Genomic DNA, 22,873 nt, shown 5'->3' with positions numbered 1-22,873 from the left:
TGATGGTATTTAGATTCACTCCTCTATCCACACCTCCCCTTACTGACCCCCTCCCCCAATTTAATGGTAGATCAATTTGAGCTTTTTTTTAAAAAAATTATTATTTCTAACTTACATGTATGAGTGTTATGCCTGTGTGTAGGTAAGTGTACCCATGTTGTGCAATGCCTGTGGAGGTCAGAAGAGGCTGTTGGATCCCCTGGAACTGGAGTTATGAGCAGTTAGTTGTTAGTTGCCGTGTGGGTGCTAGGATTCGAACCTGGGTCTTCTGCAAGAACAGAGTTCTTAACTGCTGAGCCATCTCTCCAGCCCAATTTTGAGCTTTGTGAGGAATCTCTATACTGATTTCCATAGTAGTTGCACCAGTTTACACTCCCACCAGCAGTTGATAAGAGTTTCCCTTTCTCTACATCCTTACCAGCATTTGTTGTTTGTTTTTTGAATCTTAGCCATTCTGAGTGGGCTGAGATGAAATCTTAAAGGGGTTGTAATCAGCATTTCCCTGCTAACTGAAGCTATTGAACACTTTAAAGAAGTACTTCTGACCCATTTGCGGTTCATCTTTAGAGAACTCCTTGTTTACCTCCTTGCTTCACGTGTTGTTTAGTGTTTTGAGGTATTTGTATATTCTAGATACTAACTCTCTGTCAGATGTATAGCTGGTAAAGACTACTGTTTCTCATTCTGTAGGTGCCTCTTTACTCCAATGATGGTGCCCTTTGATGTTCAGAAGCTTTTTAATTTCATGTGGTCCCATTCTTAATTGTTAGACTTAATGACTTTGCTATAGGAGTCCTGTTCAGAAAGACTGTTCTCGTGCCTATAAGTTCCAATGTTCCTACCCCCTCTTCTGTTTGATTCAGGGTGTCCAGCTTTGTGTTGAGGTCCTTGATCCATTTAGAGTCTAGTTTTGTGCTTGGTGAGAGACAGGGATCTAGCGTCATTCTTCTGCATGCTGCTGTCCAGTTTGACCAGAATGATTTGTTGAACATGCTGTCTTTTCTCCAGTGTGCATTTTTGGCTCCTTTGTCAAAAATCAGATGACTGTAAATGTGTGGATTTAAATCTAGGTCCTCAATTCTATTTCACTGATTAATTTGTCTGTTTTTACCTTAATACCATGCTGTTTTTATTACTGTAGCTCTGCAGTGTAATTTGAGATCAGAAATGGTATAGCCACCAGCAGTTCTTTTATTGTTCAAGATAATTTTGGCCTTCCTGGATTTTTTGTGTTTCCATATGAAATTTGAGATTATTCTTCAATTTCTGTGAAGAACTGTGTTGGAATTTTGATGAATATTTTTTGGTTGATGGGTATTTGATAGGTATTGAATTTGCAGATTCCTTCTGGTAAAATGACCATTTTCTTGCATGATATTAATCCTACTGATCCATGATTATGAGAGGTCTTTCCACCTTCTGGTATCTTCTTCAATTTCTTTCTAATATGTGTTAAAGTTTTTATTGTACAACTCCTTCATTTGTTCTGTTAGATTTATTCCAAGATGTTTTATGGATTTGAGGCTATCACAAATGAGATCATTTTCTGGATTTCTTTCTTGCTATGTTTGTTGTTAGTATATAGGAAGGCTACTGATTTGGGGGTGTTAATCTTATATCCTGCTACTTTGCTAAATGTATTTATCGACTATAGGAATTTACTGGTAGTCTTTAGAATCCTTTATGTATAGAATAATATCATCCACAAAGAAAGATACTTTGACTTCTTCCTTTTCAATTTGTAGCCCCTTATCTCCTTCATTTGTCTTACTGCTCTAGCTAAGACTTGAGTACTAATTTGAACAGGAATGGAAAGAACAGGCATTCTTGTCTTGTTCCTGATTTTAATGAGAATGTTTTCAGCTTTTCTCCATTTAGTATAATGTTGGTTGTAAGATTGTTGAATAGTGCCTTTATTATGTTGAAAATTTTCTCCTGTGTACCTAGTTTCTTTATTACTTTTATCATGACAAATGTTGGATTTTGTCAAAGCCTTTTTCTGCATCTAGTGAGATAATCAAGTAGTTGGAGTATACTTACTTCATGGATTACATTTGTTGATTTACCTGTTGAACTGTCCTTGCATCTCTGGGATGTAGCTAACTTGACTATGGTGGATAATCTTTTTGATGTGCTCTTGCATTTGGTTTACAAGTATTTTATTGACAATTTTTGCATCTATGTTCATCAGAGAAATTGATCTATAATTTTCTCTTTTGTTGGATTTTTGTCTGGTTTTGCTATTAGAGTAATACTAGCTCCATAGAAAGAATTTCATAGTGTCCTGTCATTTTCTAATGGAACAATTTAAGGAATATCGGTATTGGTTCTTCTTTGAATGTTTGTTAGAATTCTACACTGTATCCATCTGATCCTGGGCTCTTTTTAGTTGGGAGATTATTGCATCTGTTTCACTGGCTGTTATATAAATCAATTATGTCATTTAACTTCAGTAGGCCTTACATACCAAGAAATTTAATCCATTTCTTTTAGTATTTCTAGTTTAGTGGAATATAAAATTTTAAAGTATGTCCTTATGGTTTTTTGAATTTTATTTAGGTCTGTTGTAATCTTTCTCTTTTCCTCTATCCCTATATTGGGATCAATATGAGATTTTAGAGCTAATCAAGTTTCTTCTATAAAATTGAATGCTTGCATGTGAGGTGCATATATCTTTAGGATAGAAGAATTATTTTTGGTGGATCTTTCCTTTAATGAGTATGAAATGATCCTTCCTGTCTCTTCTGACTAGTTTTAGTTTGAAATAGATTTTGATGGATATTAGAATAGCTATAGCTGCTTAACTGCATTTGCTTAGAATAGCTTTCTTCATCCTTGTACCCTAAGATGGTATCAATCATTGTTTGTGAGGTGTGCTTCTTGGGGGCAGCAAATTGATGGATCCTATTTTCTAATCCAATAAATTTTTCTGTGTCTTTTTACTGAGAAGTCGAGACCATTAGTATTGAGGGTTATAGTAATGTTTATTAATTGCTGTTATGCTGGTGTTGAAGTGCTGTTTTCTTACACCTTCTTTTGGTTGAATGCTCTGGGATAATTTATTTTTTTTGTGTGTGTACCCTCTTTGTTTTTATCATGGAAAACTTTTCTTTCTTCTTCAATGAAAGCTCATAGTTTTGCTGGATATAGTAGTTTGGGCTGGAATCTGTTCTTTCCTAATGTGTATGACACTGATCCATGTCCTTCTGGGTTTCATAGTCTCCACTGAAAAGTCGTTGGAGTCACTGCTATTCTGATGAGCTTCCCTTTTTATGTGACTTCATCTTTTTCTCACCACTTTCAGTATCTTTTCTTTATTCTGTATGTTTAGTGTTTTTGGTATTATATGACATGGGGAGTTTCTTTTCTGGTCCTCTCTACTTGGTGTTCTCTATGCTTCTTGTACCTTGATAGTATCATTTTCCCTTGGTTTAGGAACTTTTCTTCTGTGATTTTATTAACAGCAAAATGTTCTGTGCCTGGGTTTCTTCTCCTTCTTCTATGCCTATAATTTATAGGTTTGATATTTTTTTCAGTGTCCCAGAGATCTTGCATATTCTGGTCCTGGATTATTGTAGATTTGACATTTTCTTTGATTGAGCAATCTATTTCCCCAATCTTTTATCTTCAAGATCTGAAGTTCTGTGTTCCATTTCCTCCATTTACTTGTTGCTTCTTTCCCCTAAAATTTTTGTTTGACTTCCTGAGTTTTTTATTTCAAGTTTTGTTTCAGATTTACTTTTTTTCAGATTCTCTTTATTGAATTCTAATTTCATGTTTTGAATTTTTTTAGTTATTTCATTCGACTCTGCATTTTCATGGCCTTCATTCAGTGTTTTAATCACATCCTTTTTGAGTTCCTTGAACACATTTATAATTGCTATTTGAAATCATTGTATTGTATATTCACTAGGTTTTCATTCTCAAGAAACATTATGATGGGTTTGCTAATTTCTGTAGTAGCGATATTACCTTGTTTATTCATTCTGCTTGTATTTTTCCGATGAGACTTAGGCATCTGGACTTGTGTGTGGTGTTTCTTGGTATGGGTAAGTGATCACTGCCTTGTTGAATGCTTGTTTGTATATTGTTTGCTATTTCCCCAAATTGTTAGGTTTTGGCCTGAGTGGTGCTTGGTGTTCAGTTTGGGGGCCACTTTATGTTGATGTGCAAATGGAGTGAAAGAAGTGGTGTCAGTTCAGCTCAGCTCAGTTCAGAGAGGTGTAACTTTTAGGTTGAGATTCCAAGATTGACTCCACAGAGTCCTGGATCAGCAGGGTGGGGATGGGGGCTTCTAGGTGAACATGTTGGCTGAAAGGTTAGGGTGAGAGCTTGCAGGTCTGGGGAACCCAGGGCTCAGATGCTGGAATGCAGGGATGCCTCAGGGACTGAGCTCAGGACTACAAATCTGGGGTGGGGAAAGGTCCCAGAGATCCAGGCTGGGATGAGAGTTGAGATGGCTGAGTGACTCACCATACCAAGACTGGAGGAGTGTGCAGATCTGAGAGGGGGTAGGATCTCTGTGACCTGAGGAAGTCTGAGAGCTATGATGTTGGGTCATGGGGGTCTCAGGGATGGATCTCAGGACCACAAGTCTGGGTTGGGGAAGGATCCCAGAGGCCCAGGCTCCATGATTCATTTTAAACAATTGCTTGTTACATCTGGCTTGGGTCTGGTGGCGATCAATGTCATAAGAGTGCTGTGTCCATGTTGTGATACATCAGAGTCAGAGGTCCTGTCTGAGACATGGAAACCAGACCTACTGCTTCTGCAATATTGACCTATCAATAGTTTAGCTCCTTCCTTATCTCATTTGTATTCTTTCTTGTACATGTCATATTTGTTTAGGGATTTGTTAATGCTGCCTCTGACTTTTAGCCATTGGTGTACATATACTAAAAGCATCATTTAATTTTAGCTACATTTACTTTGGCAAATTGTTAACATTAGTTACTCAAATAAAATTCAAATTTAGCAAACTAAATTTTCCAGGATTTTATTTTAATATGTTTATTGATAATAACTAGTGTATGTGCTAATTGGGCCTAGTGATGGATAAAACAAATGTTCAGTCTTTCCTTATTCATTAATAAGTAAGTATAATAGTGAATCAAATGTCCTTAGAATTTGGCTATTATTTATGGTATCTTTGTGAAAATTAGAACAAGTACCTTTGGATAAAGTAGATATGAAAAATGGGCAGAAAGAGGGGCCTTCCTCCACAGAGGTTTGAGTTCCTTGAGCTGGTTCAGTGGGAGCTGATGTCAGCCCCAGGAATGCCTTGGCTACTGTGCACCCACATCCTGCAGAACTATCATGATAGTCTTGAGCCTGGGACACAGGGCAGAAGACAGCATACTGTAATTCCTATTTCTCCTATCCTTTCCCAAATTAAATTCCTAGGGAACTTTATTGTCTAGTTGTTTGATTCAATGGGAATTAATTAATTTGGAAAGTAAAGATACATGGTAAGGGCAGGCTGTTAGAGAATTCCTATTTGAATTTTTGATAAAGTGAAATAGCTTCTCTTGGTGGTAGTTCAATACAGCTTTCTTTTTCTAGCATGAAATGTTACTCAGTATACCACAGGCTCATTAATTATAAAAATACTCATTATCTGGACAGAAAGTTGAAGAATCACTTAGAAAGATTTGTTTGATTTTGAAATAATTTGTTATCAAACTTTATTTTCAAATGAATGAGTCAGTGACCTTTGGAGAGTAATATATGCACATGTACATATACACATATGCACATACTATCTACACAAACACATTTATATTATATAGAAAAAAACTTGTCCCATGTCTTATTTTTTATTGTTTGTTAATAATAGTTTTATTAAAGTAGCCATAATAATTTCTACAGTTCTACAGTGATAGAAGCTGCCACTTACTTTAAAAAGGATCATATGCCTTCCCCCCATATTTATTAAAATGGGAAAAGAAGAATAGTAAGACTTAAAGCCCTTTCTTTTCTCTTTTTATTCCAGGCGATGTGTTCCACATTACTACTCCCAATAAGTTCACCTTTGAGGAGGCTGAAGAAGAGTGTGAAAACCAGGAGGCCAGGCTGGCAACTGTGGGGGAGCTTCACGCAGCTTGGAGGAATGGCTTTGACCAATGTGATTATGGGTGGCTGTCGGATGCCAGCGTGCGCCACCCTGTGACTGTGGTCAGAGCCCAGTGTGGAGGTGGTCTACTTGGGGTGAGAACCCTGTATCGTTTTGAGAACCAGACAGGCTTCCCTTCCCCTGATAGCAGATTTGATGCCTACTGCTTTAAACGTAAGTGTTTGATACCTTTTTAAAAATACAGATTTAAAAAATTCTGCAAAGGCATGTACTGATGTTCAGTAGACGTGGAGATGGATTCCATACCTTACATTACGTGCATGGAACAGAAATGCTTCAGTGACTTTAAGAAACACTCAACCTGAATACCAACAATATGGTCAAAACAGCAGGAAGTGTGACAGCATGCTTTGGAAGGGACAGGAAATGTCAGGTTAAGGTCTTTACTGTACAGTGCTATACCTAGAATCACAGAATATATCCAGAATTGTCATATCAAACTAAACCTTTAGTGCAATTTAACTGTTGATACTATAATACTAAAGCCAACAGAAGCTAAATTAGGTCCTTGAGTTCTGCTTATCTTGTCTTTGTTTCATATTACTCTTTTTTTTTTTTTTGAAAAGTAAAGCATTTAAATTTATCATTGCAGGTAAGTATTTGGAACCGACATGAATAATCCTTATGTTCAAACCCTACCTAAAAGTGAAACATACTATGAAACCATCCATATAGTCTCTATTCCTCATTTTGTTTCAAGGTATAGAGCATGTTCCTTTTAGCGATTAATTCTGTTTTTAATTAATTGAAGTACAATATATCCTCTTTGCAACTTGTAATGTTAATGGGCTATTATCAGTTAAGTTTACTATGTAAAATTAATTTTAAGTAACATTCGTAATAGACATACTTGAACTTTTCAGGTATACTTAAATTATTTTTAAAAAAAATCAGTCACATTATATAGTATCATAATTGTGGAGTACTTAAGTAAAAAATCAAAAGATTTATGGTAATATTTACTATAAGGTCTATATTGTGCTAGATAAATAACAAATAACAAATGTCTTAGTGACCTATGGTTAGTCTGACATTGATTGATATTATGTTGGAATATCATAGAGTTTTGAACTAAATTTCTGATACCTCTTGTTAGAGCAATAAGTAACTAAAATGAGTATAAAATATAGTACTTCATTATTGATTGATTTATAAAGAGAAATAGGAGGAAAAGGCACAGAGTTGTGATACCCAGTGTACTGAAAAGCCAGTGGATCCAGGAGCTAATAGAACCACAGAAAAGCTTACTTTTCTCAGGCTTTCTGTCTCCCAGCTAGGTTGCCTCTGCCTATGTCCCTTCTTCAGACCGGACTTTCTGAGTGCTAAAGCCCTCCAGATGTTATGTATAGCTTATTTCAAGCTGCTTATTTCAAGCTGCCTGATCCATAAAAGGCTTAGCAAATGCTAACTTTTGATTTCAGGCCTTGAAACAACAAACAGTTCCCTAATCATTTTTCAGAATGACAACAATAATTAAAAAAAATCTTATTCTAAAAGCAGTCAAACATACATTCATTTATGCCAAATTCTCATATCATTGATATTCAAGTAAATTAGGTTCTAAAATGAGTTTTTCATTAAGTTACAGATGTGATGAAGGAACAGGTGCAGGTGATGTTTGGGGGTGTGTGAGAGTGGAGTGGCTAGCCTTAGTACCTGACTTCATTAATTCTTCCTGTGCTGTGTAGAACTACAACAGAAAACATAAATGACATATTTTTCTTCTTGGGTATAAAATGGACACCAAAACCTTTCTATAGTCACAAAATATATTATTAAAGAATTGATTCTAATGTATTTAAAATTATTTAATCAATTCACATGGACATATTTAATAACAAGGTGCTTATATTTAAATGGATTGATCAACTAAAAATCTACATAAAATACAAAAAGGTTTGCATTTATTTTTCTATTAATTTCAGTGTATATAATTTTGAAATAAAATAGACACACATTTCTTTTTTCTCCATGTAAACTACAGTCTAGATTCTTGTTATTTCTCCCCTCCTTCCTCATATTTCCAATTCATTTGGTGCATAAGAGGCTAAGACTGTTTTTAGCATAGGAACTTTCCTTACACTACACACAGTGTAACAGCCTTCTTAAGTTTTTGGCATTTTACAGTGGTTCTTTTAATACATATATATCTATAAGTATACTCTTAAAGAATTGGAAAAGTAATCTCAATGATTTGTTTAATGTACTGCTTTCTTATGTAGCTCAGTGGTGGCTAAATTTTGTAGGCTACAGCTCCTAAGTACCATGGCCTCATCTTAGCCTCAAAAGAGATTTCAGTGATGTTTGGCTGTCTTGTTAAGTTGAGGAATTAGGAGATTGATGCATGTTCTCATTTGGTTTTGTGAAACAGAGAATGTGGTTTTGGAGCCATTTACTGAATGAACATTCCAAATCTTATTTTGTTCTAATCCCCTTTTCCTTATAAAGTCATACAATACGATATTTACAATATCTGATAATATGCACAGTTAGAATTTATCTGATCTAATAGATTTGAAAAAAAGGTGACATTTAGTCTTTCTGAAATAATCTTCTTGATCATTTTCCCATGATGAAAACTGTCCAGTTCTCAATTTTTTTCAACCTCAGAATTAAGCACGCACTGTGAAAGAAAGCAATACAAGGCTTTGAAAGCCTTTTGAAATATCCTCAAATTTAACTGGCTCCAAATAATTGAATACTTTTGATCATTTCACAATACATGTCATGATCAATCCCTAGGAAGGAAGAAAGGACATGTTTCTTAGAAAACTCATTCTAATTTTTATAGACCTCACTCTCATATGGTGTTTTTAAAAATAATCTCAGGGCTGGAAAGTTAGAATTTGAACTCATTCTTTTTTAAGTTGCAGATTAAGGTCTAAATAACAGTGTTTCTATCAAACACAATTATTTTGTCATCCCTCAACATCTTCTCTGACTGGAACAGTTTCACTGACTATAAATTGTTCTCTCTAATCTTCCAGTCACCACTTGAAGCTTCATTGTTTTCCTCAACCTTCTCTGATTAAGTTTGAAACTAATGTCTAGAGCAGACTGAGTTCTCACCACTTGTTAGGATTTCTTGTGTGTCTGTTCATGTTTAAGACTGGACAGCCCTCTAATCTATGATCATTGCATCATCTCTTTCTGTGTCCTAAATGATAATCTACTCTTAGATGCCAAATGTAATCTTTCCCTTCTTTGTATTTGAGAATGCTTCCTGTTTATTGAATTTGACTCAATTAGCATTCACTCACTCATCTAACTTTTAAGTGGAAGTTCCAACTCTAATCTCAGTGTTCCAACCTTAACACTTTCTTCAACTGTAAACCTATATAATCAGTCTGTTGCATACCCACTCCACGTTGCCCTTCTTCCCAGGTGTGCACTTATTTATGTTTCATGTACAATAGAGGAGAACCAATTCAAAGTCAATCATTTTTCTATAGCATTAATAGTATGGGATAGGATTTAAGTTGGCTATCATGCTGCTAATAGGGGTTTTACAAGCTTTGTTAGGAGAATCTGCCTTATGTCTCATGACAGAAACAGAGAAGATCATCCATATGATGTAAAAATACCATAAGTATAGTGATGTGAAACATCTGTGTGGCAGACAGCTGCAAAGGTTGGAAGGGAACATTTGTGGGAAAAGAAGCATGCTGACATTTTTGGCTTCCTCAATAATGACGTTGAAGGAACACTGGTAGTTTTCCAAAACCAAAATGTCTCCATGTGAATGAACCTTCGGGAAGAGCACTTTTAGAACAACCTAGAATTGTATTTTCCTCTTTATTTATAATAGTCATTAGTAATAAAATGATATTTATTTTTATGATACCTCTTTGTAGATATTAGTTCTCTTAAAAAATCAATTCCTTTTTCAGAATGGCTGAAACAAATGACACGTATTATCAGATACTGAGCTATGATGGAAATCAGCTGTTAGGTTGACAAAAAAACCACCCAATCCCAAAAGGAAGTCTGAGGTTTTCCATTCCAAGTCATAGAATTAATTAGCTTAATTGTAAACAGACTTTCTTAAATTATGCTCTAAAATTATTATCTACCCCGCCTTTTCCCCTGAAAACAAAGTCGCATAAATCTTGGTTTAGTGATAGACTCCGAGACTTTCCACTCTCACTTTACCATGCAGCAAGGCTCAGGCAGAGCAGCAGCAAGCTGCAAAGTAATAATTGAGAATGACATATGTTTATTTAATTTCAAAATTTGAGTCCGTTTTTAAAGCACTATAAAAATATTTTCATAGAATCAGATAGTTTCTGGCTGAGAACTTGGGGTGAAATAGGAGGACTTGATTCTTAGGCCTTCATTTAGCTTCAATGCAGCATCACCTTCTTTTAAGTTAATTTCATCAACCATGAAAATCCTCGGAGGGGAAAAGTAAAATTACCTTTTTCTGTTGTTATTAATAATAATATGATTAAATTTTCTCCACTCTGCAGTTTTCTTGAGTTTATATTATGTTTCCATGGGAACTTTCTCTGTACATATATTTTGCCATTTCCCTGAAGAATGCAGTTGTAAAGCAGACATGAAATTTGGCACTTAAATGAGGTAATGGTTATGGAATTTCAGAGGATACAGAATTGAATTAAAAGAAAAATAGTCCAACACTTTTTAGGTCTTTAAGTTGTTCACGTCAATCAAAATCAACCAATGTTTCTTTCAGGAAATGAGTGCAGAATAAGCTTTTTTTGAACAAAAGCAGAAAAAAGTCTACTTAATATGCTTTTCAAGACTCCAGTTCTCTTTTTGGTTAGGTTTTGTTTAAAATAAAAGGATAAGTAGTGACAGACTTTAAAGAACTTGTGTAATACTATAAATGGTCACCAAGTTTTCATTAGAAAATGATGAATTTGAACTTCAAAATGGTTTGGTGAATATTGACAGCACATGCCAGACCAAAATACAAACAAAAACAAAACTCCCCAAACCAAACCAATAGCAAAAAGAACGCATTACTGCCCTATTCTGATTCATGGTAAAATCACGTTGTTCTGTCATGAAGTTTTGACAGAGTAAATAGAACCAGAGGGACCCAACTTTGTTTTTCAAGGGTTCTTCTGCGGATTATTAAAAAGAAGATACAAAATATTTCCAGGTTCTCCAAATATTGCAACTTCTGTCAGAGAAAACAGGTATTGCTCATACATCTATTTTTATGCCATGCACCATGTAGTAAAACAATGGCTAGGTATTTCCTCAGAACCATTTTTTCTGTGTTTGCTGGCAAATAACTTTTTTATCTTAGAAAATACTGACACACAAAAAAATACAGTCTTTTTAGGCTAGACTGTTGTAATTCCCCTGTATTGAGAAAGATTTTTGTTTATAACACTTTTATATACAACTTCAATTTCCTTAAGGCAGCCATTTTCCATAAATCTGGAGTCCTTATAACATTTTATAATGACAGCCTGCTTTATATAGACTGAGCTCACTCTCTGGTGATCAGGGTTGTCCAAGAGTTTTGTAATTATAGATTGAAAACCTAACATGTGGCTACTTTGCTTCTTGTGCATTTGTGTTTCCTGCTAAAGTATGACTGGAACTAAGACCTGGAAGAGGTACAAACATAGTGTGTAGATCGTTCAGCAAATGGTAGAACTACAACAAACGCCAGCCAGCCTCTGCCAGATATACTGTATCATCTGGTAGCAACAGAGTTGAAAGAAAGATGAAGACAAATGTCCAACACCTGGAATCAAATAAAGAGCGGCATTTAAAAGCTTAATAACCTGTTTTTATGAAAGCCTACACATTATGGGCCATGTCATGGTTTATATGTAACTTGGTTCTATTTGATGTGGCTTTTTTTGTTGTTTTGCAGTCTGAAATACTCCCTCTCCCCTGAGACACCGCAGCTTGAAAAGGAGACAATATGTGGATAAAGCTAGCAGCAGGGTCCAGTGAGCTCAGAGAAACAAACCAGCTTCTCCTTCCAGGCCTCATGTTGCTCCTGTAGTTGATTATAAATATTACATTCAAACTCTGTGTTAATATTTTAGGCTCCTTCTATTCTTAAAACTGCACAGTATTTTCCATAAGTAGGAACAGTCATTTATACAATCAAGTATAACCCTTACAAAAATAAAACTACTTACCAGATCATGGCTAATATGTGATCAATTATCCTCATTTAAGTTAATGTAAGTATAGATTTTAGACTCCTTTGTACCACAGATCACTTGAAAATACACAGCAACACATAAACACTGGTCATACAAAGTTTTATTAGTGACTTGTCTAATTAACTGTTTGAAATTATTTTTCTAGCTAAACAGAATATATCAGAGGCAACCACCATCAACATGAATATCCTCGCAGAAACTTCATCACCCAGTTTATTCAAAGAACCACACATGGTACCTGACAGATCTACACCAATTATTTCATTAGTCACCGAATTACCTATCATTACCACACACTTCCCTCCTGCAGGAAATATAGTCAATTTTGAACATAAATTGACAGTCCAGTCTCAGGCTATTGCAGACAGATTAGCCACCGAATCACCCACTCATCCTGGGAGTACTGAGAAGCCTTGGGGTATGGAAGACTACTCACATTCTGCTTCAGGACCACTTGGAATGCCCAACATATCTGAAATTACAGAGGAAGTACCCCAAAGTACAACTGTCATTTACCAACATGCTCTTGATTCATGGGATGGTGTCACTGAGGATAAGCAAGTACATGAATCAGTTACACACATTGAACAAATAGAAGTGGGTCCCTTAGTAACGTCTATGGAAAGCTCAAAGTACATTCCTCCCAAGGAATTGCCTGTAACCCAAACACCATCTGAATCTACAGAAATGACTCTGGAACCCAAAACTGACATGAAATCAGGAAGCACTATTCCTAAACCGGTGACCACAAGTCACTATGGATTCACCTTGAGAGAAGATGCTAGTGAAGACAGAACACTTACAGTTAGATCTGGTCAGAGCACCTTGGTCTTCAGCCAAATACCTGAAATCATAACAGTATCAAAGACTTCAGAAGATACAACCCACTCTCAGCTCAGGGACTTGGAGTCAACTTCAACATCAACAATTACTTCACCTACAACTATTTTTGACAAGAATGGATCACCCATAGATAAAGAGGAAGAGAAACAAGCTAATGGTAAGATAACTGAAGATTTTCTTAGTCCATCTCTGCCTACAACACCTTTTCCATCACAGCATCTCACAGAAGTAGAATCGTTTTCTTATTCTGGTGATAAAATATTAGTAGAGGGCATGTCCACAGTTATTTATCCTTCAGTACAAACAGAAACGACACAAGGTAAAGAAAGAACAGAAACACCAAGACCAGAGTTGAAAATGGATACTTACACAGATGAGATGCAAGAAAAGATCATCACCAAAGATTCATTTATAGGTACAACAGAAGAAGACTTTTCTGGAATGAAGTTCTCTACATCTTCCTCAGAGCAAATTCATCTTACAGAGTCTTCTGTGGAAATGACCAAGTCTTTTGTTTCCCCAGCATTGCCAACAATAAAGTTAAGTGTGAAACCAACAGAAGCAAGAGATGTAGAGGGAGAAACTACAACAACTCTGGTTACATTAGAAGCTGATGGCTATCAACATGTTACAAAGTATGACCAAGATGCCACAACAGCTCACTTGACCCACAGTGCTTTAGATGTTGAGGTAGTCACAGTATCAAAATGGTCCAGGGAGGAAGATAATGCAACCACAAAGCCTTTAGTCACCTCTGAACATGCAGGCTCTCCAAAATTGCCCCCTCTCTTTCTTAGCACCCTGGAGGCAAATGGAAAGGATAAAGAAATCCCAAGTTTTGCAGAAGATTTCAGACATGGATTCACTCTTTTCCCAGAGAGTACTCAAAAGCCAGTAGAAAAGTTTTCCAAGGAAGATTTAATATCTGGAAAATTTATAGTTAAATTCCAGCCAACTACATCAATTGGTATTGCAGAGAAGTCAACTTTGAGAGATTCTACAACCGAAGGAAGAGTTCCACCTACCACAAGCACAGAAAGCCAAGTTGTTTATGTAACTGTGGAAGGAAGTGCTTTGGGTGAAGAAGATACAGGTGTCTCTAAACCACTGTTTACTATTCCCCCCCCTGCACACACCTCAGATGTGGAGGCACTGTCATTTGTTAATGATAGTAGCTCCCAGGAGCCTACTACACGTGTTGATACCTCCCATACTATTACTCTTTCTGTAATTCCCACGACAGAATGGGGAGTGATAGAGTCTTCTGTTCCATCAGAAGATGAAGTTCTAGGTGTACCTGATCAAGATGACCATGTCACTGAACAGACTCATCTAGAAGCAACTATGTTTCCTGAAGCTTTTCAAACAACAGAAATCACACAGGGAACAACCCAGGATGAATTGTCTTGGAAAGAGCAAACTACAGGGAAATCATTTCCCACTCTCAGTTCTACTGGAGTGGTGACCAAGGTGACAGCAACATTTGATGAAGAGGGAGAAGGATCAGCATATACAGTTTCTGAAGACAAATTAGTGACAAGGTTTGAGAGAGGCCCGGTTTTAGAAACAACTCCAGTTGGAACAATTGAGCATATGTCTTATCCACCTGGTGCTATAACAGAGCACAAAGTGGAAATGGATAAAATGGTAACACTAATACCATCCATCAGGCCGAAAGTAATTTTAAGTCAGGAGCCAGAATTAAAACATGAAGCAGAAGGTAGTAGCCCACCAGATTTTGCATCAACTTTGAGGCCTTTCAGCACACGGTTTATGGATGAAACCACTATTGAAGAAGGAGAGAAACCATCCCTAGATTATACGGATTTAGGCTCAGGATTATTTGAAAAGCCCATAGTTACAGACCTCCCAGAATTTCCAACAAGTAAAACCACAGTTTCAAGTGATATCAGTGCTGTCTTCACTTCTACAGACAGACTCCACAGAACTCCACCATTCAAGCCATCTTCTTTTGTCACTGAGGAAACCTCTGTCTTTGACCCAGAGCCCAGTGAGAAAACCACACATGATACTGTACTGACTACAGAATCAACAACAGAACACCCTCCCACCACCCTCACTGGTACCATAGCTAAGGCAACAGTAACAGATGTTGACAAAGAGTATCACATGCCTACAAAGACTCCTGCTACACAGCCAACAAGACCATCCACTGTGGAAAGCAAAGAGACCTTCAAACCTCAGGCGTTTTCTACTCCACCACCCCCAGCAGGGACAAAATTCCAACCTGACATAAATGTTTATATAATTGAGGTCAGAGAAAATAAGACAGGTAAGTCTTTGCTTTCAAGGCAATCAACATTTTATCTTGAAAGTTACTTTTGAGAAAAAAATAATCAACGTGCCAAATGCTGCCTTTAGAAGATTACTGGAGTGTCAAAAATTATGTTAGCTTCATGTATTTGTACAAGAATTGGAAGAACATGTAAACAGTTTGGAAGATTGTTAGGTTTGATTTGATTTTAAAAGTCATAAAAAGCCCTGCTTTGTCATCTAATATAACCAATCATCACTGTTACATCACTTCAGAACATGCAGAACAAAGTGTTTTAATTTCAGTGTCTTTCCATACATTACTACTCAAGTGTAGCTGTGTTAACATTCCATTGGTCTGTAACTATTAACCTTTAGCACTTACAATATAGATAGGTAAAACGACTTTGCGTAACCTTAGGGCTGACATAAAGACATCTAAAGGTTTGTTTTATTTTTCTCTTCCAGGAGTCTGAAGGCTTTTTACATAAGTTGTGGAATGGGTAATAGGTCTATTTTAATTCAAATCTAGCATTTTTTACATGTTGATTTTTTTTTGGTATCTTTAATGTAACTTTAACTATTTAGAACCAATACAATGTAGTTAAGTTTAGGAATTGCTCTAATTCATTGTTTTATGGAACATAACTTAAGAAGGTGGATTTATAAGCATTATCTTTTCTTCCTAAAATCTAGGTTGTAATGTCTTATTGGGATTTCACTGTGTCATCTTTAGGAATATTTGTAATACCTTCTATTCCATTTTTAGAAGCTATGCATTGACTAATATTTGCAGTTGTCATTACCAAACATGGCTTATTCTTACCTAAGCATGAGACTTCACCATCTCTTCAACTTATCAAGTTAAGTGGAGAATACATAGCACATATTGTCTGATGGATTGATTCGGGTCTGTTAGTTTCTTTTAAATTTAGACGTTAAGTCTACTGATTTCATTAGCTTGTTCTGTTCAAATTTTAATACAATAATGCAATTGATAAACTTTCATTTTTCTGTGGCCTGGCTCTGAGAAGCTGGACTGGAGGGGTGTCTGTTTACTGGTTTCTCACTTGCTATTGGAATAAACCCCAGCTCACAACCGAAAAGACAGGGTGTCATTTTCTGAAGAGTGATGCTGTCTTCTTTAGAGTGATCAGGAGGTGCACACCTTTTGAAAATGATAGCTTTGCTGCCAGTTCACTTGATGTCCAGTGCTGTCAGCAGAAACTTCATGGCTTTTATAGACTCTTCTCCAGAATTTTCTTTGTATAAAAATATTTTCATGGCATGAATAGTAAATAAGATAACATATCCCTGGAATAGTAAAGCTCATCTCCCTTCCCAATACAGTTCTATAAAGGTTAGGAAGGGCATATAACTTTTTTGCTACTGGAAGTTTTTTGTAAATCATAAAATATGTTCTCTTTTCTACTCTCCTTTTGTAACTCTCCAAACTGGAGTTGAAAAGAGAAGTGTTACTAAGAAGCAGGAGTTAAGGTTATTGTTACTAGAATTGAAGGGAACAGGAAGTCATGACCATGGGGAAAAATGGACAAAAGAAGCACATTGCTACTGACATTTAATTTCAAAGTTTTGGAAAGTATTTACCAACTACCTATATTTTCTTGATTTATATTAGGCAATTGTTAGTGACATAGTAAATTCTTATCAAATAATCTAAAATATTTGGTATTTAACAAATTTTCGGAGTGGAACAGGTTAGGGCACTCAAATTATAAAAATGGGGGAAAAAAACCCCTGAATTTGATATCCCCAGAAAAGATGACAGTCATCTGGAGTAAAGTGACAACAATGCTAAGTTTATAAATGGTTACTCAACATGGAGGGTCTAACACTGAATCAGTTTACTTGTATGTTACTTATGGTCTACTTGGAGACATGCATAATTGTTTTCTTCCTCCATTACTAAAACATGGGACTATGGGCTGCCTTCAGAGTAGTTTTGTGTTGACAATAAGTTCTTGGAAAATTGTGAAATATCTGGCCACTTCCATCATGCAGGATTACAGAATGTGAATGTTAGGATGGGGCATGTAACATTGGGGTGATCTATCTGCCTATCTATCTATCATCTATCTAATCATCTATCTATCATCTACCTACCTATCTATCTCAATCATCTCTATTGTCATCCTTTTCTTTATGTGTTTTAGGTATATATTCTCTTTAAGAATAGCAGCATTGTTTATTATCCTCAGAAATCAATGTGGTTTACTCAGATGCAACTACTCAGTTACAATAATTTACTTGTTTTCTAAGAATAATTTTTCTCAGTATTTTGAACTTTAGCATGTTAAAACCCTAAAACAGATGCTCAGTTAATAAGTTTTAAGGCAGGTGTATACGTTAATGAGGGAAAGGGCATATTGCCTGGAAAACCAATCTTTTTATACATCTAGACTGGAAAATCCTTGGTGCATGTGTGCTATTGTATAATCCATTCATCGGAATAAAACTGACCTTTACATAAACTATGTATCCAAGTAAGCAAAATTGCCACCCAGGCCTCACTAAACCAAAGCATTTGTAATTGTTCTGCACACAAAAGTAATATAAAGTTTGACTTTTAAAAAATACTATGAAACAAAACATGCTACTCAAAACAAGCTCAAGTCATGTATGTTCAGATGGTTGTTAATGGCAATTTATGGTTCTGTTGCTAGAGGGCAACTGTAGTTAACAGTTAAAATATCTGAAGGAACTTTTCAGCTCATAAAAGTTTTATGACCTGAAAAATGCTATAGGGTGTGTTTAACAGCAGTTCAGGGGATACTGAAAACTTGACTCTTGTCTATTTCAGGAGTAATTTGAACACCTGCACTTTGGAAAATTATTGAAAGGTTTTCTTTGTGACCATGCATGAAGGCTACAGGGTTTAGTGATAGGGGAAGAGTTTCTTCAATTTTAGATGTTTTTTGTAAAGAACACTCAAGTAAATAATACGAAATATTGTAAGTTAATGTGACAGAACTGGAAATGTTTTTAAAAACAGCCAGTAGCACTATCTTTAAGTCAAAGAATAATTTGGAAATAAGTAGCTTCTAAGTACAAACCTTATGTAAATACACATTGTGAACATCTTAAGATAGGTAGCTTGTTAGTTTCTTTTTATAAACAGGGTCATATTCGCTGCCAAAAGTTAGACCTGCTTGTTAGACATTCTTCATACTGGTTATCTTTCTAAGTGGAAAAATATAAGGCAGGTGTAAAGCTAATATTAAACTAAAATGATATAAATATAAGATATTGATTAAATTGTTAATGTCATAGCATGTACGTTAGGTAGATTTTGAGAAAAACAATTTTTAGCCTCTAAATTAGAATTAATTTGCCTTATACAGAATTGTTACACCTTAATTGTGACATCATTCTGAAATAACTCTATATGATTTCTTTATTCTATTCTTTCAGCATATGAGAAATATACATGAACCTAAATGTTGCGTTTTCCTTTTTTTGAAAACTGTGCCATTATGGAGAGTGTAAAGACTAAGGAGAAGTAGTTCTGAGATGGAGCTATCTGGAAAAATACCAATATTTACATCACTGACTAGACAGTTTATTATTTAAGGTCATAGTTATACAAGAAAATCTTACATAATTTTAAAAAATCACATTTTATTCTTAGAGAATTTTACAATTATATATAAAATTACTTTATGATTCTTTTCAATCATATGATTGGATTCCATTCTTCAAATAATAGTTTACAGAGGAACTCCATGTAAAAGGATAGTTATGCTGGTTAGTATTTGGTTAGTCAGGAGTCCCACCCCACTAATCCCTCCTGGAGTGGCATGTTCGTCTGACATGGCTGTCAAGGGAACTGCAGATACCTGCAGACAGAGCAGGAGCTTTTCCTGAATGAGCTGAACTTTTAAAGGGAAAATATTTTTTCTTTCCTTTTTAAACATTTATTTGCTATTATTTTATATCTATGGGCATTTGCTTGTAGGTGTGTTTGTGCATCTTGTACATTGCAATCTGTGGAGGCCTGAAGAGAGTGTTGGATTCCCTGGAACTGGAGTTACAAAGGGTTGTGAGCTGCCATGTGGGTACTGGGAACTGAACCTGGGGCCTCTGCAAGAAAAGCCAGTGCTCTTAATCTTTGTGGCATCTCTTCAGCCCCAGGAAATACAACTGCAATAGAACTGATTATGAATAATTTTATCTCACATAATGATACACAGTTATTAATAGGTACTTTTGGTTGGCTCTACGCATGGTGTTAAATAAAGCCAGTTAAGTCAATATCCTTTAGATTTTGTTATGGTTATGTGCCATTATTTGATATAGATTATACTTCAAGTAATCAAATAGAATTGTACTTTGGTATTTGCTTGACTGAAAGAGCATGTTAAAGTTTCAGTCCTCTGTGGTGCATGTTGGTTTAGGGTGATGCCACTTTGGGTGTAATCTGGAATCAGCTATAGCTCTTTTGAAGCTGAACTATAATGTTGACGCTTTAGGGCCTGTGAGCAGAAATCATTAACTTTTTCAGCTCCTCTACTTAAATGAAAATTGGGCTGATGTTGACAACTACCATTTTAATTTTTTTTAAAGAAAGGTATTTAACAAATTCTTTTAAATGTCTCCAGGTACCAACCTTACTTACCTCTTCCTACATTTTCATAAAGTACAGGGATATAACCTGAAGTGTTTTTGTTATTGTCAAGGAAACCCTCAGCTCTCTATATAGGGATCACATTCTTCTTTTTTAGTATCTTTCTATCATTTATTTGCACACTGAATAAAATCAATATGTAAAGGTCAAGACAGTGTTCAGAGCTTTTTGCAGGAAGGGGCAAGCTAAGGAGAGAGATCCACACAGAAAGAAGACCAGTAGGAAAAAAAGAGAAGGGAATAAATGATCTGAGGTTTCATTTTAAAGAGGCAAAGCTGAACATTTTAAGTTTTGTCAATTTTTGTCATTTTAGAAAATGTATGAATTACGTCTCAGTGAGGTCAGTTTACTACACACAAATATAGCTGCTTATGAAGTGTCTTCATTTGTAGAATAATTACAAGAATAGAGATGATGGTTAGCAGTGATGCATGATACTGACTCATTTTGATGAAAACTGGTATACATATTTTTTCAGGTAAGTTGAAGTATTAGGAAAATTTCCAAGATAATTGAGGTGAAAAGAAATATAAAATAGCTTTTTTTTTTTGTCTTTTTTGAGACAGGGTCTCCCTGTAGCCCCAGTTGTCCTGGATTCGCTATGGAGACCAGCCTGGCCTCGAACTCACAGAGATCAACCTGCCTCTGCCTCCCGAGTGCTGGGATTAAAGGTGTGTGCCACCACACCCGGCCATTCCATAGGACATTCCATAAAGAACTGAGAATCCATTTTATCTTATTAAAACTTAGGTTTCTTAGATAGTGCCATGTGGGTACTGAGAATTGAACCCAGGTCCTCTGCAAGAGATGCCAGTGCTCTTAACCACTAAGTCATTTCTCCAGCCCCAAATTAATCTTTTCGTAGTATAGCAAAACATTCTTGTTGGGTCACAGAACAGAGCAGTTTAGTTCCTTTAGCCACATGTTGTGAAGGTGTGGTTTTTCTGAAATGGAAAGTCAATGCACTGATTTTTCTTTCTGAAGATAGACTGGAATACAGTATAATTATCATTCTCACTATTGCTAGCTCATGATAGCATCTTTTCTAGAGAACTTGCATTACTGTCTTCAGATAAAAGTTCCCTGTTCATCTTCTCACACCAATCCCAACATCAGGTTGTAGAATTTTGTTGAAATAAAGACATTCAATCCAGCCATTTTGTAGCTTGGGAAATAAAATAAAATGATTTGTAGTTTAGTTAGGAAGATAATGTGAAACAATGCGTAAGGAAGAGCATTTACTATAAGGGAGAATGGCGTGCATTAATAAATAAGCTAGAGACTGTCCTAGTTACTTTCTACGGCTGTGATAAGTACCATGACCAAAACCAACCATCATCAAAGGAAGCAAATGTAGGAACCTGGAGGCAGGAACTGAAGCAGAGACTATGGTGGAAGGCAGCTACTTATTCAGCCCAGGCCCACCTTCCCAGGGATGGCACTACTCATCATGGACCAGGCCCTCAAAACACTCAACAATGAAGAAAATGCCTCTGACATGTCCACAGGCCAATCCAACAGAGACAGTTCCCCAACTGAGGGTTCCTCCCCCAAGGTGAAGCTATCCTGCAACCTCAGAACTCATTTCAGAGAAAATTCTGAGTAGTCACATCATTCTTGCCAGGTTCCCTGGGAGGCCCAGAACCAAACCCATCAGGTACCAGGAATTTCTTAATTTTGCTTGAAATATTTTTCATATTAGGCACCTGTGTTTTAAAATACATTTGGCACAGTGAGCATTAACCTCTAGTAAGCTAAAAAACCTCTTGATCTTCAGAGGCCAGCTGAAGCACAGTGACTCCTGGGGAAGGGCTACCTTCAGCCTTTGTGAGCTTAAACTGTGTGTACTCTGCCAATTCTGGGGAAAGGAATTTGTCTGATTTAGTTTTCCTTAGGTGAAATTGTAGCCATTAGGAGATTTTGGCAAGTGTTATAGTATCTTGATATTTTTAAATAAGGAAGAAAATGGAATATCATTGATTTATATGTTTAAAAGTATTAGGAATAATTATTGAATCCAAAGCAATAGCAATGAATTGGCAGTACATTTTTAATTGCTTGGAACTGCATATTTCATTTTGCTGTAACCGTGATAACTTCTATCAGAAACACAGGAACTAAAAGTGATATATTAATGACTTAAGGATTCTTTTGGGTTATACTGATGAAGTGCGTTTGCTCCGTTTTTGTTTACATTGGAGAATAAAACAGTATTTACTACCTTGATATAAGCTTACATGGATTTGGAAAGACTGAATGATTTTAAAAAATATTCAGACTATGCTTGTATATTTAAACTATCTGGATTTTCATAACCACAAAATTATTTACTGAGAATTTTTTTGAATGCCTCCTTAGTTGTGTCTCAATCTCTGAGCTGTATTCAGCACTAAAGAAGAGTGATTCCTTTCATTTGAGATACAACTCTTACAAACAAAACATTGCTCCAACATAATGAAAGCCTTTTCATTCTTGGTGATAAATAATACGGTAGATATTCCAAGGGGGCTAAATGAGTAGAATATTATGTGTTTATAGGATAGTATTAAATGTTTACATGATCACTTCACTTTAATGCTAGGTTATAGAACTTAGAAAGGTGAAATAGGAGAATGAAACTGTGTCCTGTAATTACAGTAGTTGGGAGCTGAGGCAGAATGATCACAAAAGATAGTGAATATACCATATGGTATAAGTATTGTGCTATATATGTAAAATGTGGTCATTTTTGTCTGAGAGTATCATTTATCTACCAGTCATGTATCATCTATCTATCTATCTATCTATCTATCTATCTATCTATCTATCTATCTATCTATC

The 22,873-nt window shown here is 35.9% G+C and overlaps 1 protein-coding gene across 4 annotated transcripts in view; it reads left to right on the top strand.

The window, feature by feature from the left end:
• Window positions 1-22,873, top strand: part of Vcan (versican) — a 116,503-nt gene that overhangs the window by 39,137 nt on the left and 54,493 nt on the right. For 2 of the 4 annotated variants that reach the window (XM_008853288.3, XM_029556197.1), the window contains exons 6-7: window positions 5,993-6,286; window positions 12,437-15,427. In XM_008853288.3, the coding sequence (XP_008851510.1) occupies window positions 5,993-6,286; window positions 12,437-15,427 (3,285 nt within the window). The remainder of the gene's footprint in view (window positions 1-5,992; window positions 6,287-12,436; window positions 15,428-22,873) is intronic. The other 2 variants (XM_017803242.2, XM_029556199.1) reach the window with 1 other exon arrangement.

This window comes from Nannospalax galili, unplaced genomic scaffold (genome assembly GCF_000622305.1).
Source record: "Nannospalax galili isolate Female #2095 unplaced genomic scaffold, S.galili_v1.0 scaffold45, whole genome shotgun sequence".
In the NCBI taxonomy this organism is placed as follows: Eukaryota; Metazoa; Chordata; class Mammalia; order Rodentia; family Spalacidae; genus Nannospalax; species Nannospalax galili.
The sequence above is the reverse complement of the archived record's forward strand: the minus strand, read 5'-3'. Positions and strand labels throughout refer to the sequence as shown.